We start from the raw sequence: 19,493 nt of genomic DNA, 5'->3' as shown, positions 1-19,493 counted from the left end.
GGAAATTTTGTTGTGCTACATACAAATTTCAAGCTATTTATTAGTTTTAGCTGTTGTAACAAGGATTTCCCAACTTTCAGAATGAAAAAAGTTGTTATTCTATTGATAATTAGTAATTAGTAATAGTAATTACTCTTAAAAATTACTCTTAAAAAATCCATAAAATCCCCTAAATTGGATGATAAAAACGTGTATACAGTAAGTGCTGTTTTAATAATTTCTATGGTTCCAAAACTTAGCATTGGTTTTATAGTAGGCCTACATGCACTCTATACACAATTAATGTCATCATTAATTAAATAAAGTTTATAAACTCAGATATTATTATTTTGAGTCACTAACTCTCACGTGACTGTCATATTGTACTACGTAACTGTCCTCATAGCAACAATATGCAGCCGTCAGTACGTCACCACGGTGTTCTCCATTGTCCATATACCATGCTTCTGATAGGAGACCTGTCGTAGTGAACGTGAAGTACAGAGTGAGTCCTTCCACGTTGTCATTTTTATATATATATATATATATATTCAAATTGTATTTGCCGTCTGGCACAATTAACAATTATTTGTTCCCTCAAACTGTTGCTAGTTAGCTAGCCCGGCTCTACTTTGTGACTAGTAGTGATGTTGCTGGTATGCTAAATGCTAATGCTGTTGTGTTTTACGTGCAGTTTTGCATTAACTTGGTCTGATGCTAACACATTAACTTGGATCTTACTTTTGAATGCTTTTAATTGTGTCCCTATATATATATATATATATATACTAAAAGCATCACGAGCATCAGTGATTCAATTAGAAGGTCATAATTTAAGTACAGCTAATAATGCTCAGCACGATTAGCTATGGTGCTTGACGGACCAAAATGTCTGGTAAGTGTACCTCTTAAGCTGTTTTAGACGACTATCGTAGATTCTTCAGTTAAAAAGAAAAACAAACATGTATCGTTCGTGAAAACAAAACAGGGACCGCTTTTGATAGCAAACAAATAGCACCGCTGCGCCTAAACGGCTAACAGTGTGCTAATAGGCAAGTTGCGTAGCTAAGAGCTGTACAAATCCCAGCATCAGAAAACCTAATGTCTGCAGCTGATTAACGTTGTGTTTCGTGTTGGTGTTGAAGGGAAAACAATAGATAGGTTTACGCCACTATTTAAAGCCGCGTTTGAGAGAGAACTGTCCTTTTGATACAGGATACCCGAACGTTAAGGGCTAAAAAGTAATTGGACGTTTGGGTGCTGAATATTTTGTGTAGCAGCATAGATTGATTTGCATAAAGCACAAATTGAGTTTGCTTTAAATGTCTTTAAGTGTAACTCGCCGTCAATCTGAGGTGCAGACCGTACAGGTGAACTAGACCATCATTACAAAACAATCTCTACATTGAAGCAACTTTGTGTTATCGTACACAACCTACCTACGGCACTGCGGTACCTTTGGTATTTTATAGGTGTATATATAAGGGTATGTATTTTCCTATGACAAAGGGAAGTATGACTGAATGAAGGTAGACAAGAAACAACACAGCCAGGAGTTTTCAACCATAAAACTCCTAATCTTTCAAACATACTTTTGTGGAGTCCACCAAAACTCAGCAGCATGTAGGCCAATGCTGATTGATTGGCAAGTGGGATGAAACTGCTTCTTTTGTTCTGGAGTTCACCAGGAATGTGGGAGGCAAGAAAAAGATTATGTATGAAAAGCATAGACTTGGCTGCAGAAAACAGTATAGGCCTTCAAAGTCTGGAACTATCTTGCTGACAAATTGTCAGTGGCTCTCTTATAGACATTTTTCAGCCCTTTATGGACACTTAAGTTTACCCCAACTCAGACACTCCTCACAGTGTTACTGGAGCTTAAGGTAGTGGCATCCAGAGGCTAGATTCCATATTTGTAAGACTTTTTATGGCCGAGCACAATAACCTCAGTTTTATCTGAATTTAGAAGCAGAAAATTGGAGGTCATCTACCTACCTTTGAGACATTCCTGCAGTTTAGTTTAACTAAATAGTGTGTGTTATCTGTTTTGGATAGATAAAGTTGAGTATCACCTGTATAACAGCAACAATGTATTCTATGCCTTCTAATGATACAACCTAAGGAAAGGATGTATAATGTAAAAATAATTGGTGCTAGCACAGAACCTTGTGGAACTCCATAATTAACCTTAGTGTGTGAAGAGGACTCTCCATCTGTTAGACAGATATGTTTCAAACCACTGCAGCGTACCTATAATACCTATAGCATGCTGTAATCGCTGTAATAATATATTATGGTCAGCAGTACAGAATGCTGCACTTTACATATGGGCACATAACCACCTGCTAGCATCTCCTTTTCATAGCCCAATTTTATTTGAAATACTATCAAATAAAATATTATCACTTTTATGCTTTATAATGATCATTATGCAATAAAGTAAAAACAATTTTGCATGGTTAAACATGCAAAGCTTATCTGCTTTTTATAGTTTTTTTCTTCTCAGCTGTGTTTTTCTGCTCATGACATCTTACTCAAATGTTGCATTCTTGTCTGTTGGTTTCTGGGACTCCCCCATGTAGTGGACCGCAGTTTAAAGCGACGGCAGGTAAAACCACTTGCTGCCTCTCTGCTTGATGCCTTGGATTATGACAGTTCAGATGACAGTGACTTTCAAGTAGGAGATGCTTCAGGTAAGTATGGCCTTTGTGATGTCTAACAGTATTAAATATATGCATAGTTTTTTATTGTTCAGAAATGAACAGTCCAAATGGCTTGAGACTAATAAGCTTTTGGCTGGCTAACTTAAATGCAAACTGTTTTATTTAATTTAATTTAATTTTAAATTTTTTTTTTTTTTTTTTAGAAAAGTTGAAATGCTGTGCAAAATTTAATAAAAATGCTATGACTTTACAGTATTAGAAAATAAAAGAAAATAATTTAACCCCAATATTTCATTTACATAAAACAACATATGAAATGATGAATTTAAATTTTCTTATGCACAAGTCACTAAGTTTGGAATAAAACTTTCCGGTGTAATTTTCTTTTTATGAATTTCGTCATCTGTGGTTCATAATAATCCCAAATTTCAAGAATCTGAAAAATATCACATTAGGCTTTCTTCTGATGATTTTCTGAAATTTTCTATAGGGTTATTTTCGGGGCTTTGAGCGGACCATTCACAGACTTTATTGTACCCTGCTACATCGATTTCAAAACTAGTTTGGATGTGTGTTTGGAATAACTTTCCTGCTGGATAAAGCCGTTGCATCTCAGTTTTAACTGTTAAGCTTTTGATTTTAGATGAAGTTGAGGAATTTGGAGGAAGTCAATTCCTCCAAATCTTTCTATACTAGAGGATGATGCCCATGTGAGCAGCTGCACATTTTAAGCAAGGCAAGTTTATTTGTACAGCACAATTCAACAACAAGGTGATTCAAAGTGCTTTACAGAGACATTAGAAACAAAAACAAATAAAAAGCATGATTTAAAATTGATTAAAACAAGCAAACAAGCAAACTAATTAACAAACAAACAAAACAGTATATAAAATCAAAACAGATAAAATCAGAACAATAGATAAAATCAGTAGTTAAATGCAAGTTTTGAAATTTAAGCTTAACAGTGTGGATTTGGTGCTTTATTCAAATGCAGCTGAGAATAGGTGAGTCTTCAACCTGGATTTAAATAAACTGAGTGTTTCAGCTGATCTGAGGCTTTCTGGGAGTTTGTTCCAGATATAAGGAGCATAAAAGCTGAATGCAGCTGCTCCGTGTCTGGTTCTGACTCTGGGAACTGATAAAAGACCGGATCCAGATGACCTGAGGGATCTGGAAGGTTCATACTGGGTCAGGAGGTCACTGATGTATTTTGGTCCTAAACCATTCAGAGCTTTATAGACCAGCATCAGAACTTTAAAGTCTATCCTCTGACGGACAGGCAGCCAGTGTAAAGACCTCAGAGCTGGACTGATGTGGTCCACTTTTTTGGTCTTAGTGAGGACTCGAGCAGCAGAGTTCTGAATGAGCTGTAGTTGTCTGACTGATTTTTTAGGTAGACCTGTAAAGATGCTGTTACAGTAATCAAGCCTACTAAAGATGAATGCATGGACTAGTTTTTCCAGGTCCTGTTGAGACATCAGATCTTTTATCCTTGAAATATTCTTGAGGTGATAGAAAGCTGCCTTTGTTATTGTCTTAATGTGTTTTTCTAAGTTTAGGTCTGCATCCATCACTACACCCAAATTTCTCGCCTGGTTTGTGGTTTTTAGATGTATAGATTGAAGTTCTCTGGTGACCTGTAATCGTTTTTCTTTGGCGCCAAAGACTATTACCTCAGTTTTGTTTTTGTTTAGCTGGAGAAAATTGTGGCACAACCAGTCATTGATTTCCTCAATGCATTTACCAAGAGCCTGTACAGGGCCTCGGTCTCCTGGTGACATTGTGATATATATTTGTGTGTCATCTGCATAGCTGTGGTAGTTTATTTTGTTGTTGTTTATAATCTGTGCCAGTGGGAGCATGTAGATGTTAAATAGAAGGGGTCCCAAGATGGAACCTTGGGGAACTCCACATGTGATACTTGTCTGCTCGGATGTGAAGTTACCTATTGATACAAAGTATTTCCTGTTTTCTAAGTATGTTTTGAACCAGTTTAGTACAGTTCCTGAAAGACCTGTCCAGTTCTCCAGTCGTTTCAGTAATATGTTGTGGTCAACTGTATCAAATGCTGCACTGAGATCCAATTTTAGTCAAGCTTTAGATGCTGATTTTCAAGCAGGGACTTCTTTCTTGATTTGCACAGTCTCAGCCCACTGCCACATAAAACTTCAATGTGGGCAGAGACTGTGAAGGTAATTATGTCGCAATATGTGAGAGCTTGTAGAATTAAAACATGTTCTTTTAAAAGAGAAGATGTTTTCTTCTGACAACCCTTCCAGACAACTCACACTGATTTTAGTCTTTTTGTAGCTGTACTGTCGTGAACTTTAAAATTTCACACCCTAACTCTGGTGCCTGTGGAGTCTGAGATATAGGTTTTGGGTGTTTTGCAGTTTCTCTTGAGCATTGCCTGGTCTGATCTTGAGGTGAATTTGGCATGTCGTTTGTGAGAAGATTGTGGCATTGTGCCAGAGGAACAACCTCCTTCTAAACGTCAGTAAGACAAAGGAGCTGATAGTGGACTTCAGCACTAAGCAGGAGAGGAACTACCAAACCCCCGTCATCAACGAGTGCCCAGTGGAGAGAGTGGACAGCTTCAAATACCTCGGAGTTCACATCACGCAGGACCTGTCATGGTCCTGTCACATCAACACCGTGGTGAAAAAGGCCCGACAGCGTCTCTACCACCTCAGACGCTTGAGAGACTTCCAACTGCCCTCCAAGGTGCTCAGGAACTTTTACTCGTGCACCATAGAGAGCATCCTGACGGGAAACATCTTAACCTGGTTCGGGAACAGCACCATGCAGGACAGACGAGCTCTACAGAGGGTTGTGCGGTCAGCTGAGCGCACCATCCGCTCCGAGCTCCCTGACCTGCACTCAATCTACAGCAGGCGGTGCTGGACCAAGGCCAGGAAGATCGTGAAGGACCTCAGCCATCCCAACAACAGACTGTTCTCTCTGCTGAGGTCAGGAAAGCGATTCCGCTCCCTGAAGACCAACACAGAGAGACTGAGGAGGAGCTTCTTCCCGCAGGCGATACGGTCTCTCAATCACACCACCACACAGTACTGACCCACACATATGGTTCTTACACACACACTGGACTTTCTGGACTTTGGTTTTGCACAACACTGGTCACTATATTCTTCATTTCCGGTTAATACTTGTACAGCTGCTGTTATTGTGTATATATTTATTTAGATTTAGATTTCTTCATACATTCTTATATAGTTCTATATTGTGTATTTTGTTGTACAGTTATTTTATTTTCAACTTTAATTTATATATTTTATCTTATTCTTCCCAGTTAAATTTACCCTTCATTCTAATTTGTGTTGTACAGTTATTTCATTTTTAACCTTAATTTATATTTTATTCCTTCCTAGTTAAATTTACCCTTTTTAATTTTTCATATTTATTTCCTATCTTATTCATAGCCTTTTCCTTTTTTGTTCTCTTTAGGTCACGAGCAGTTGTCCAAGCATTTCACTACATATCGTACTGTGTATGACTGTGTACGTGACAAATAAAATTTGAATTTGAATTTGTTAACAGATACCTAAATGCTCCAGAGGTAGTCACCCTTGCTGATGATCAGTTAATTAATTTCATTAGTAGCACCTGGCTGCTACTTAACCTCTTAATTCCTGTGGAAACAGTAAGGGTGTACTTAGTTTTTTGTTTTTTTGTAGAATTTAACAGAGTCCTGTGAAATCAAATGACCCCTATGAGCAAGCGCTTTGGTGACAGTGGGAAGGAAAAACTCCCTTTTAACAGGAAGAAGCCTCCAGTAGAACCAGGCTCGGGGAGGGTGGGCATCTGCCGTGACCTGTTGGGCATTATAAAAGAAATACATCAAAGGAGGCCCTAACCACAGAAGTCAAAACAAACACTGAGGAGGTGTATACATACGAAGTTGAGAAATTTGTGTTTGTTTGATTATTTCTGTGCTGTGAGAATGCTTCTTGACAGTAAATGTTATTCCATTTGAAACCCTGTTTATTTACATGGTGCCTGTTTTCTAAAGAAAATGAAGTTGTGGGTCCCAAATTTCTTTACTTTTTGCTATTAAGTTCACTAATGCCAGTTTGACTGTAAACAGACCCCCTCCTCCACATTGTGGGTTCTGCTGGAGAAACAGCCAGACTTTTCAGTGATCTCACAGACACTTTCTTCTCTGTTGTGACAGGGTCAGAGGGCACAGGCAATGGCAGTGATGAAGAAGGGTCCAAAGTGAGTGCAGGCGGTTCAGAAAGTGATTCAGATAATGCTGCTTCAGCAGATGATGGCATAGATGAGGAGGAGACCAAAGACCTGGCTGCTGAGGAGAACTTGACTGAGGATGAGGAGAAGAGCAAACGGCAGCAATCGTCAGACAGTTCCACCAAAGACACTCCCACTGTCATCGCACCCAAAGGCAGACGCAAGACCAAGAAAATTTCAGAGCCTGCTGAAGCTGCTGAAACTGGATCTTCCTTAGTGTCTGCATCCAACAATGTAAATGCTGAAGAGTCTCAAGCTGAGCCCAAGAAATGGAATTTCCGCAGGAACCGCCCACTTCTGGACTTTACCACCATGGAAGACCTGAACGAGATGGACGACTACGATAGTGAAGATGATAATGACTGGAGACCCACAGCAGGAAAGAAGAAAGGCAAAGCAAACTCTCAGAAAGGAGGCACAGATGAAGAGGGTGGTGAAAGTGCTAGTGATGACGATGACAACGATGACGATGATGACGACGACGATGATGATGATGACGAAGATGGCGACGGCGATGATGATGATGATGATGACAAGGAAGATGGTGAGGACAACATTAATAGTAGCAGTGATAGTGACAAAGAAGCGAAGAAGTCCAAAAAGAAGACGAAGAGCAGCAGTGCTTTTGATGAAGAACTGACCAATGATAGCATGTCCCAGGGAAAGGGCAGCGAGGTGAGTACAAGATCAGACACGTTTCAAAAAGCAGTTCAAACCAAATAAACATTGTTAATAATAATAACTAATAAAATGTTTTTGATGAACACCATTGTTGAATGGCCACCCTTAATTAGAGGATGAACACTCCCTTCTCTGTTGGTGGAACAATGCGTTATGTCAACCAATCCAAAAATTATATTGTAACATGTGGCATTTGATTGCTTAGGAAGAGGGGGAAGTTTTGCACGTGTGTAGTGTTGTGTAGTAGTGTAGTTATTGGCTTTGTTTTGTGTGTCAAAACAATGACCCCACTACTGAATGTCACAGATGGTAGCCAAAAAGCCACCAAAGGTAGATGTAATGATGCAATGTCAACGCTGTCTCCGGGTCTAAAACAGGAGGAGTGACACCATCTGTTGTCAGGCCCGTGATGTGCTACCCTGTCTTGGTGTGGACAGAAACTATTTTTTTGAGTGGCAAAATCATTTGTGTGGCATCATTTTGTGGCACCTGTTTTGTAAATAGTTTTAAATGGTTGTGGAAAAAAACCAAACAACAACCCAAAAAAAACCTAAAGCATGGCAGCATTTCTAGGTAAATATTATGTATAACTTTATTGTTTGCAAAATTTGTGCTTAAGTTTTAAAAATTTACAATTTATATATCAAGTTAGGAAAATAATTTGTGTTGTGGTTTTTATTAGTCTAAAATCGAACTACTCAGATTTTACGATTGGTTTTGTTTTTATGTGAGTTTAGGTCAATTGTGTTCATACAGTTTGTCAAAATAAAGAAAATAACTGTAAATTCAGACATGGTTGTGCTGAAAAGCATAATACCCGTGTTTAAAGGTGAAATAAAAAGATAAAGTCAAAAATGGCCAACTACATCCGGAGCTCAGAGGATTAATGTGGAGATGGAGCCCACCTACACACACACCACAAAGAGCAAAGAGGCAGAGTCATTATGAAACGCTGAGCTCAGGTTGAGTGAAGGAAAACACAGTTCTAGCATCCAAAACATTCCTTTACTGGGTAAAAAAAAACAAACCCAAAAAGAGTGGGAGGCGTTGAACAAAACACCCGATCAACAAACTCTGACATGAGGAAAAAGTGAACAAATCATTAAAAATATTGGCCTATCAACACAATTTAAAACTATTGCAACATCTTGTTTTTAGTAACACAAAAGCTTTGCATCAAAGTACAGGGCAAACTAGGATGCTGATACTGTATGCTGGCCTCTTTTCATTGCAGTCACATGCAGACAAACATGTACAAAAGCTCATAACCATGAACACACCAAATCTCAGAGTAGAGCCGCTGCTCCTCCACATCGAAAGGAGCCAGCTGAGGTGGTTCGGGCATCTGACAAGGATTCCTCCTGGGTGCCTCCTGGGTGAGGTGTTCCGGGCATGTCCCACTGGGAGGAGGCCCTGGGGCAGACCCAGGACATGCTGGAGAGATATTATATCTCTCGGCTGGCCTGGAAAAGCCTTGGTGTTCCCCCAGATAAGCTGGAGGAGGTGGCTGGGGAGAGGGAGGTCTGGGCTTCTCTGCTTAGGCTGCTGCCCCCGAAACCCGGCCCCGGATAAAACAGAAGAAGATGGATGGATGGAGGTTGAACTCTTGTTAATAACAACATGTAATTTTTATTGTTCATTTATTAAAATTCCTTTTACATTCAATTCAATTTTATTTATACAGCCCTAAATCACAATAACAGTCACCTCAAGGCGCTTTATATTGTAAGGTAGACCTTACAATAATACAGAGAAAAACCCAACAATCATATGACCCCCTATGAGCAAGCACTTTGGTGACAGCAGGAAGGAAAAACTCCCTTTTAACAGGAAGAAACCTCCGGCAGAACCTTCCTGAGCCTGAGAGAAGGAAGGCAGGATAAAGACATGCTGTAGAGGAGAGCCAGAGATTAATAACAAGTGTGCTTTAATGAAGAGAGGTCTATTAACACATATTGAGTGAGAAAGGTGACTGAAAAAGAAAATACTAAATGCATCATGGGAATCTGTTTTCTTCTTCTCTTATATGCTGGTTTAGTGTTTTATCTATTAAGAATAGAAACTCTTTTCAGGAGTGTTGTTAACGCCTGCTCCAAAATCAGAGATAATCTAAAATAAAATAACTATTTTTTAATATCTGTAATATCTAAGAGCTTAATACCATAAGTTTGTTTTAGCTTATTTGCAGCTGAACTAAATTTAAGGCAGCTGGCTTTTACATTGGCACCTTTGCTTGGTGCTCCATAATACCAAAGTATAACACGAGTCATAGAATGCCTGCAATCCAATGAGAGGTTTTGATGTCATCATAGTAAATTCAAGAGAATCAACTTCAACCGTTTCCATGAATGTCAGTCATTGGGTTTGTGACTCTGACTCTGCTCCCTGATTCCCCAGGGTGCTTTGCTGGATCGGTCCCAGACCTGGAGCACACAACACATTCTCATCTGCTGCGTTTGTCTGGGAGACAACAGCGAGGATGCAGATGAAATAATTCAGTGTGACAACTGTGGGGTGACCGTCCATGAAGGTAAGGTAGAGTTATTTCAGTATAGTGGGCATGTGCATGCATGTATGTAGGACGGTGGTGTGGTGGTCAGCACTGCTGCCTCACAGCAAGAAGTTCAAATTCACCATCTGACCAAGGTCTTTCTGTTTGGAATTTGCATGTTCTCTTTGTGTTTGCATGGGTTCTGTCCAGGTACTCCGGTTTCCTCCTACAATCCAAAGACATGCAGTTAGTGGGGTTAGGTTAATTGGTAAGCTAGGTAGCTATATACTCTTTAAATACTCTTTAGCGTCACCAGGTATAATCGTAGTAGTAAAAAATAATAATGTTAATGAGCTATGAAAGACTTCCTGTAGCAGTTTTTAGGGCAGAAGAGATGAATAAGGCAGTTGGTGGATAGAGAGATGAATGCTTTCTCTATTAGCCTTCTTCCACTACTACAGACTCGCCTCTGTTTTAGTTGTTTTCCATAACAGTCAAGTATAGGGATGGGTATCGTTTAGGTTTTATCCAATACCGGTGCCAAACCGGTACTTTTGAAATGCTTAAAAAATGGAGAACACAAACTTTGTCCAAAAACCTCTTATGTTTTTATTTTTAGAAGTCTCTTTTTTTTCTGCAAAATGATAACTAAGTTAGCCTTTTCTGTTGATACAACATACCTCCTTTGGTTGGAACCGGTGCTTAAACAATGGCAAACACAAATTCTGTCCAAAAACCTCTCATGTTTAGCTGTTTTTTTTTTTTTGTTTTTTTTTTTTTTTCTGTAAAAAGATAACAATGTTAGCCTTTTCTGCAGCTGTAGGGCATATATGGTATCACTCTATCGAACAAGAAGAAAGCCGCATGTAACTATGAACGGTGTTTGCTAGTTCACCATACATGCATTAATTTAATAACGTGGTTAGCCTACTCAACGTAAATTACAAACGAACAACATTAAGCTACTCACGCAGAGAAGAACAGCTGCTGCTGCCATCATCATCCTCATCATTTCTGCTACACTGGCAGGGCTAGGGGCCAGGACTCTCCTCTTTGGGTTCTTGGTGGGATGTTGCTAACTCCGGGTCCGATAACAGGCGCCACACCCTCAGTAGATGTGCTCGGTGTGAGGTCTTGCAGCAAGCTATCAAATACGGTGCATTTCTCGGCTTTTAAAAAAGCGCTATGCGTCGCCAGGTGTTTTATCAGATTCAAGGTGTTACCTCCTTTGCACAGCATCAGCTTAAAGCACTTGTTGCAGGCTGCTGAGTTTGCATCTTTTGGTGTGAAGTACAGCCAGACTTTTAACCGCTTCGCCTTGGGCATTTTTAATCTGTAGCTCTGCTCTAAAAGAACGTACGTACCTGGGCCCGCCTACTATCCTTGGAAAGGTAAAATAATTGGCTAGAATCCAAAGTGTATGACATCTCAGAAAAAAAAAAAGCATAGAAATAAAGCACCGAAATGTGCTCTGCTGGCACCGGATACCGGTACCCATCCCTAGTCAAGTACCACCTAATGTGCGCAAAGCCAGTATAGCAACGCAGGCCGGAGTAGATACTTGATTATCCATATACGCTCATCGGCTACTTCATACGTTACACCTTACTAGTACCAAATTTAGAACTTGTTTGGCTTTCAGAATGTAGAATGTATATTCTTTTCTTTTCTTTCTTTTTTTTTCTTTTTTTTCGAGAAAGAAAATTGTATCAAAAATATTTTAAATAAAAGTTCATTTTCAAAAAACCAGTATGAGATTGAGACTAAGGCTTTGAAGTCTTCCTGGCAGTCTGCTGTGACCTCTAGCATCAGCAAGACATTTTCACCCAGAGAGCTTCTGATCAGTGGATATTTTCTCTTTTTAGGAACATGCTCTGTAAACCAAAGAGATGGTTGTAAGAAAATCCCAGTATTTCAGCTGTTTTACTCAGACCAACACCTCTGGGACCAGCAACCATTCAAAGTAAACTTAAATAACCATTCTTCCCAATTAACATCAGTATGTCCCATTGCTAGGTTTGCTTAGTCTACCAGCATATTGTCAATAGCAAGGATGAACTTCCAAGGGTCTTGTGCTCACCTCAGTGTTGTGAAGCCCAACAGTAGGCTGTAATGGAGTAAACTGATATATAACCACTTGACTTTAATACCATTTAACCATATTCTGTTCAGTGAATGTCAACCTACAAAGAAAGAAGACTGCTGCTCCTACATAATTCTGCTTCATTTAAATAATTTTTGGTCATCAGGCCTATTGAGTCAAGGTCTTTCTGATCACAAACGTTTCCATTACAAAATCCTGTTTTTACCCATTCTTCCTGTGCCAAAATGATGACTGTATTTAGATAAGAAAAGTCTGGTTTTAGTCGGCCTGTCAACACAATTTAAAAAAACAGGTATCTAGTTTGAAGTCTACACTTTCACTACACATTGAAATGGGGAGATTGCAAGGGCGCAATGCTGCAATATCATGTTTAATAGGTCATTTGATACCGATGCTACTCTGATGAGTATGCGAGTTAAAGCCCTTGTTATAGGAAGCAAATGCTTGTCTCCTCTGCTGCTTTGCTTTGTATACACAGTCATAATAAAAAGGAAGTACATCTTCTGTTCAGTTCAGTTTTGCATGGCAGGATATACCAGGTGTTAAAATGAGGTAAATACAATCTGAGATAAGCAACGGTACATGGGATATTACATCATGTCAATGTTTATAAAAAAAAAAAACATAAGCCAATCAGTGCCAAAATAGGTGAGCAGTGCATGATAAACTAAGTACTCCCTGTGATTCAGTAGCTTGTAGGACCACCTTTAGCAGCAACAATTTGACATAATTGTTTCCTGTATGACTTAAACACTTTCTCGCATTGTTATGGAGGAATCATAGTAAATCAAGTAAATGTATTACTGAAGGTGCTACTGACATGCTAAATGGACTGATTCTTATATAGTGTTTTTTACTCTCCTGGAGCACTCAAAGCACTTTAATGATATGACATTCTCACCAAATGTTGGTAACAACCCATGCAATCCACACATGCAAAGAAATCAATACACAAAGTCCATAAATGATGTGTAATAATGAGAAATGACACAGGGACAAACCTTTAGAAATGTAGTTAGTTCGACAACTGGGGATGTGTTCAATACTGATTTGCTTTTTACTGTAATGGTTATTTGAGAAATAGCAGTGTAGGGATGTATTTATTTATGTAAATACGATCTGGTAACATAAAAAAAACCCTATTCAGGCATCTATCTGCTCTTTGATCTTGTATCGTTGTTGTATTATTGAATCTTGAACTGTTACAAAGGACAAGGAGGGAGTAAACTTCTGTCCAGCTTCTTCAGCTGAGTGAGTGCAACCGCTTGGAAGCAAAATCAATGACTTAGTGAGTCATCTCTCTTGAATTGGAGTTCTCGGAGAAATACACAATTAAGGGTGGCCATGCATACACTCTCATTCAATTATTTCCCCTCTTGTTGTGCTTTAAAGGAAGATTTAAAGGGAGCAAGCAGAGCTCATTTTAAGATAAACGTGTAGTTATAAAGCTTTCAATGGTGCTATAAAGCATTTTTTTTACTTCTCTAAGTTGGTTTGTTAGTCTTGGGCACTCACATGTACACAGGTTATTTGATCCATTATCCTGGCAATGACATGCCTGCTGGATTTAAAAAGTGCAACTTTTGTTGTCAGGACAGTCACTCAAATGGGCTGAATTAACCCTTAACCTTGAAACACCAAAAACCTTTGAGGTAAAAGCAAGACCTGTTCTACCATCTTGGACAGTCACACTCTTTAACAACACAAACACAGAGTAGTGAAGGATAAGAAAAGTGCTGATCGCCAATTCTCCATAGGCATAGGCAGACACAAGATATTAAGAGCTGGTCTTAAATTTATCTTGTTCATATTCCTGGTTGATATTTTCCTTCTCTGGGACATGTTTAATCTCCAAAAAAGGACACAGAAGGGAAGCTTAAGTGGTTTGCAATAGAGGTTGATAAAGAAGAGGACATGGCAGCCCTTGCAGCCAGTTCTTATCGTCATCTGGAAGGACAGATATGGTGTTCATCTTTCCAGACTGTTAAAATATTGAACTTAATTGTAGAAAGAAGTTGGGCGTTTCAAATACTTGTGATTGCTTGCAGTCACACAATTTCTGTTTCCAAAATACTGTTTATCTCATTTGAAAAGTCTTTTCCTAAATATTGTTTATTTTTATGGCTCTAATAAAGATGTTGTATCATTTCTTCACAAAGTCTAATCTTCGCATCTGTTACATTAACAATCTGCTAAGCTCAGAACTCAAAATGGGTGATGACTGTTGCTGTACTGAACCCCATAATAGATCGATCTGCCGTTTCTCCTAATAACATGGTGTCACTGTACGTTTAAAACAGTACATGGAAGTGTGTGGTCTTTGCGATAATTGAAGGTTGCACCATCCAGATCATCAAGAATAAGTCTTAGGTTGGGCTTAGACTTGGGGAGAAGCAACCTGTCTCTGAGTAGACTCCTTTGATTATTTATGACCACATGCGGAGGATGTTCAGCATCGTCCATAATGTCCAGCAGTTTCTTTAGTGTCGTCTTCTCTGCCACTGTCACCAGAATGTCCAGCTTCATGCCGGCCACAGAGCCAGTCTTCCTGATTAGTTTTTCCAGCCTGGGTGAGTCCTCCTTTGCTGTTCTGCTCCCCCTACACAACACAGCATAGAAAGGTACACCGGCAACCACCGACTAGTAGAACATCCACAGGAGTTTCCTGCAGATGTTGAAAGACCACAGCCTCCTGACGAAATAGTCTGCTTTGGCTTTTTTTTTTATACAGGTGCTGCGTGTTGTATGACCAGTCCAGTTTGTTGTCCACCCACAGTCCGAGGTACTTGTACATGTTGACCACCTCCTTAACTGGCACTGCACCTGGTCTGGACCTTCCGAAGTCCACAACCAGTTCCTTGGTCTTCAATGTGTTGAGCTGCATGTGGTTTGTGTGACTCCATGTAACAAAGTTCCTCACCAGACTCCTGTACTCCTCTTCCTGACCATCCCAGATACACCCCATGATGGCTGTATCATCCGCAAATGTCTGAATATGGCGTGATTCAGAGTTATAGCTCAAGTCAGAGGTGTACAGGGGGAAGAGAAGGGGGGACAGCACAGTTATTGTGGTGCTGACCACAGTGTCAGACGTGATGTCCTTCAGCCTGACGTACTGTGCTCTGTTGAGTTTTTCCTGGAGCAGACGGGGCTGGATTGTATAATAGGCACTAGAAAAGTCGAGGAACAGGATCCTTACCGTGCCTTATCCTGGTGCGAGTGAGCTCTGTGTAGGAGGTACAGAATAGCATCCTCCACACCGACATCTGCCTTGTTAGGCGAACTGTAGTGGGTCCAGGTTATGTTGTACCTGGGGCTGGAGGAGGTTGAGAAAGAGCTGCTCTAGAGTCTTCATAAGATGTGATGTCGGTGCCACCGGTCGAAAGTCATTTAGCTCATTGGCCCGGTTCTTTTTGGGGACCGGAATGACGCAGCATGTCTTCCAGAGGGTTGGCACTCTCCCCAGTCATAGACTGAGGTTAAAGATTTGTTGTAGCGGCTCCCCTAGTTCAGCAGCACAAGCCTTTAACAGCCTAGGACACACCTTGTCTGGGCCTGCTGCCTTCCTGGAGCAAAACTTCGGCCATGTCCACACTAATACATTTTCATTTGAAAACACATCTTTTTCTCTCCGTTTTGGCCTTCCGTCCACACTGAGGCAGCGTTTTTGGTCAAGGAAAACGCAGCGTTTTGAAAACGCTCTCCAAAGCGTATACATTTGAAAACGCAGTTTTCGCGTTGCAGTGTGGACAGAGAACCCGGAGCCTTTTCGAAAACGATGACACATTTTAGTTATGTGATGCAGTCATATGACCAATTAACCTAAGATAGCGGAAGGCATTATACAGCAGTTGTTTTGTTTGCGCTCAATTATTTCAGCCATATTAAAGATTAATATCAGTTTGTACATGCACCAAATAGCTTTTCTTCAATTTCTTTAATTCTCAATAGCTTTTGCAACTTTGTACTTTTGTGTTACTCGCAGCAACAACGCCACCTCATTGTTAGTCCATTTAAAAACCTCTGTGCTTTTCCTTGGCATTTTGCCGGGACGTTTCAGTTTCCGCGGCAGAAATGAGGCAGATCGAATCGTCTTGGTTTCACGCATGCGCAGTACTGGAACGTAAGTGTTTTCGGCCTTTTCAATGTGGACGCACAACTCTGTGAAAACAGAGGGGCTCTGCAGTAGAGGTGGGGGGGGGGTTGAACTCACCGAACTAACACAACAAGTCCCTCAACATGTTTGTACTCTCTGCTCATGTTGCCTTCATATTAAATAATGTTTTTCTTTTTAAAAAACTTATTTAAAAAATTGCACTCAACAACAAACACATCCTCCCTAACATAAAAAGTCACTTTAAGGGCCAAATTTGAGACCCCTGCTTTAAGACATTATCTAATACAGAACATAAATATCTCCCTTATGCAGATGGTTTGCCATTAATCCTTCAGGACCCCATTCTTCCTTGCCGCAAACATTTAAGGTTAGAGAGAAGTCTCCAGCTACTCTCTGAACTGGTCAAACTCTACCATTTTACCTCTTTCAACCAGTTTTCCACAAGAAAACCTAAATATTCTGGGATGAAGGTAGGATCAAAGTTCACAGTTCAATTTCTTGAATACTGACAACTTAAAATCTGTTATCCTATACTCCAAAAAATTTATAAAAGCCTTACTCTCCAAACTCAGTACAGTAACTGCTGAATCATTGTCTTAAGAAAAAACTATCCAACATTTAAAAAACTTTGCTACTCTAATACATTAAGGTACCTATCTATTCAATTCAATTCAATTTTATTTATACAGCGCCAAATCACAACTGCAGTCGCCTCAAGGCGCTTTATATTGTACAGTAGATTGTACAATAATAGATCTATCTATATGTCTACAAAATCGACTGCCACCTGCTGGATTAGATGAGTTGAAACACAAATTTTGCATTACACTGATGAACCTAGAACCTATCAAAACCTGGCCCATAATGTTTTTGTTGTCCAAAGCACAACTATGCTTTTGTTTTGTTTTTCTGTTTTTATAAACTGGTTAAAACTGAGACTTTTGAGAATGCTACAGATCTCTATCTTGGTGACAGACCTTTCATAACGCAGATGAGGTTGCTCCCAGATTGGATCTTGTCCATCCCAACATTTCCTACCCCTATGACACAACCCTTTTTCCATGAGAAAATGGAAACATCAGCCTTGGCTGCCAGAGACAACATGGGAGACAAAAAAAATATCTAAGCTTGATTTTAATCCTTCATCTCCTGATAAGGCATGGCTAGGAGATCCAACTTTTTGTTAATGGACTCAAAAACACTTACCTGAATGTCGGTTGTGAGTAAGTCCTCGGCATCAGTTGACAAATCAGTCTTTCTAACTTGGTTGGGTTTTGTTTCTTGGATCTGTTGATGAAATCTTCAAGTTCTTCCACTCTGGGTGGTGCTGTCACTTGTCGTTGTATGGTTGTTTGTTTTGAAATTAGCTGTTTAAGTGTAAATAGTAATAAAACTAGTTAAGTTTAAAGCGGAATCTTGCAGTCAACGCTACAACCTTTGAATCTTAAATTTTGCACTGGAAATTTTGCGATCTGACATCGGGCTATTTAGATATGGGAAATTAGAAGTCATCCAGGCCTTTATGTCTTCACTTCAGCTAACTGATTTGTATCATACAGCTTCATGGATAAGTAAAGGTGGCTGTCATCTGCATAGCAATGCAAATCTATACAGTGTTTTCAAACTCCATGACTAGCTTTTGAAGTAAAGATACCTCAGAAATGCCACAAATTGGCGTCTCTCAGATAGATATGATTGAAACTTTGCAGTGTAATTCCTTTCATACCTATGGTGTGTTCTAGTTCTCTGTAATAAATTGTTATGGTCAACAGTATTGAATACTGCCCTGTTATCTAGCAGGACAAGCACAGAGATGAGTCCACTGTTGGAGGCCATAAAAAGAATATTTATAACCCTCACTAGTGTGCATCCTAGCACAGAAACACTGCTGACTGAAACTCGTCATATAAACCTTTCTTCCGCAAATATTTAGTTAACTCTTTGACACCTACTCTTCAAGATTAAAAGGTTAGAAACCGGTCTATAATTAGTTAAGACAGCATTAATTAATGCTAAAACTTACTTGAGCGGTCTTGTAGGAATGGGGCCTAAAAGATGTGCTAGTGTTAGTGGAAGAAATTCAGGTCACCTCAGAATGATCAATATTGGGAGCAAGACTCTTAAGGAAATATCAGCAGTTATTAAAGTAGCACTATTCAATGATACATGTGTGGGAAGGCTGGTAATATTTTTTTCTCTCAATCCACCCATCTGTTCTCTTCTGTTTACTCTATTTCGGGTTGTGGGGGTGGGGTGGGCCTTAAGTATTTTGTTAATTGCTGGGTAGGGTCAGCTGTACAAAAGGTGTGACGCCTAAGGAGGGACACACCTATATAAATTGAAAATCACACCAGGCTCTACAAAGGCCGTAACTACTGTATATTTGCTCTCTGAATGGTGTTTTTTATAGTGATGATGTAAAGCAATACTTTCTAATCACACTGTCTAGTGGTGGTCTGACTGGTGTCTAAAAACACAATGATGTAGTTTGGTTTTGAGTTCATACTGGATCAGTAGGGGAAAAACAAAACACCTGCGCATTCAAGAATAAATACTTGAAGAACGAATGCTATGCGCCCTTGCTAAAAAGGTGTAGTACTCTTAACATACTGACTCATTTCAAAGCTCACAAACTATTTTTTTAAGATTAAAACAAAGGGCTTTAGGTCAGAGATGAAAGGTGAGTTGTATCTGCAGTTAAGACTTTACTACTTTAGTTATTGTACATTTTTCAGGGTAAAAGAGTTTCAGATAGCAGACCGTATATATGGGACCCCTGTACTGGAGTGGACAGCACTAAACCTCTGTACATTCATCAAGTTTGGCTGATGAAAAAAATGCCTCTTGTCCTGAGATTTATTTTAATTTCATACATGGTTATGTTACAGTGACAGAGATAAAAACACACGAATAACTATTTATCAAACTTATGAACTTAAAATGAACGTACTTTTCCAAGTTTTTCTAGAGACGGGGTTGGAGAAAATATTTCCAGTATACCGTAAATGAGCATTATTATTGGTAAAAAGCAAAATGTATAATTAAGTGAAAGTTATAAAAAAATACATACATTTCACAATACATGTGAAAACGAGTTTATATTTTATTCTGTAACCTTGTACACTTTCTTTTGATGTATTTTGTGTTTGTGGAACATAAACAAAGCATTTTTTTCATAAAATGTCAATATAG

The 19,493-nt window shown here is 39.4% G+C and overlaps 1 protein-coding gene across 5 annotated transcripts in view; it reads left to right on the top strand.

Annotated features, from left to right (window-relative positions):
• The first annotated feature begins 378 nt into the window (after positions 1-378).
• phf14 (PHD finger protein 14) overlaps positions 379-19,493 on the top strand; it is a 145,250-nt gene continuing 126,135 nt past the window's right edge. Inside the window, exons 1-4 of one of the 5 annotated variants that reach the window (XM_026156303.1) lie at positions 379-484; positions 2,562-2,672; positions 6,835-7,583; positions 9,987-10,119. In XM_026156303.1, the coding sequence (XP_026012088.1) occupies position 484; positions 2,562-2,672; positions 6,835-7,583; positions 9,987-10,119 (994 nt within the window). In that variant the 5' untranslated portion in view covers positions 379-483. The other 4 variants (XM_026156304.1, XM_026156302.1, XM_026156305.1 and 1 more) reach the window with 4 other exon arrangements.

This window comes from Astatotilapia calliptera, chromosome 22, assembly GCF_900246225.1.
Source record: "Astatotilapia calliptera chromosome 22, fAstCal1.2, whole genome shotgun sequence".
In the NCBI taxonomy this organism is placed as follows: domain Eukaryota; kingdom Metazoa; phylum Chordata; class Actinopteri; order Cichliformes; family Cichlidae; genus Astatotilapia; species Astatotilapia calliptera.
The sequence above is the reverse complement of the archived record's forward strand: the minus strand, read 5'-3'. Positions and strand labels throughout refer to the sequence as shown.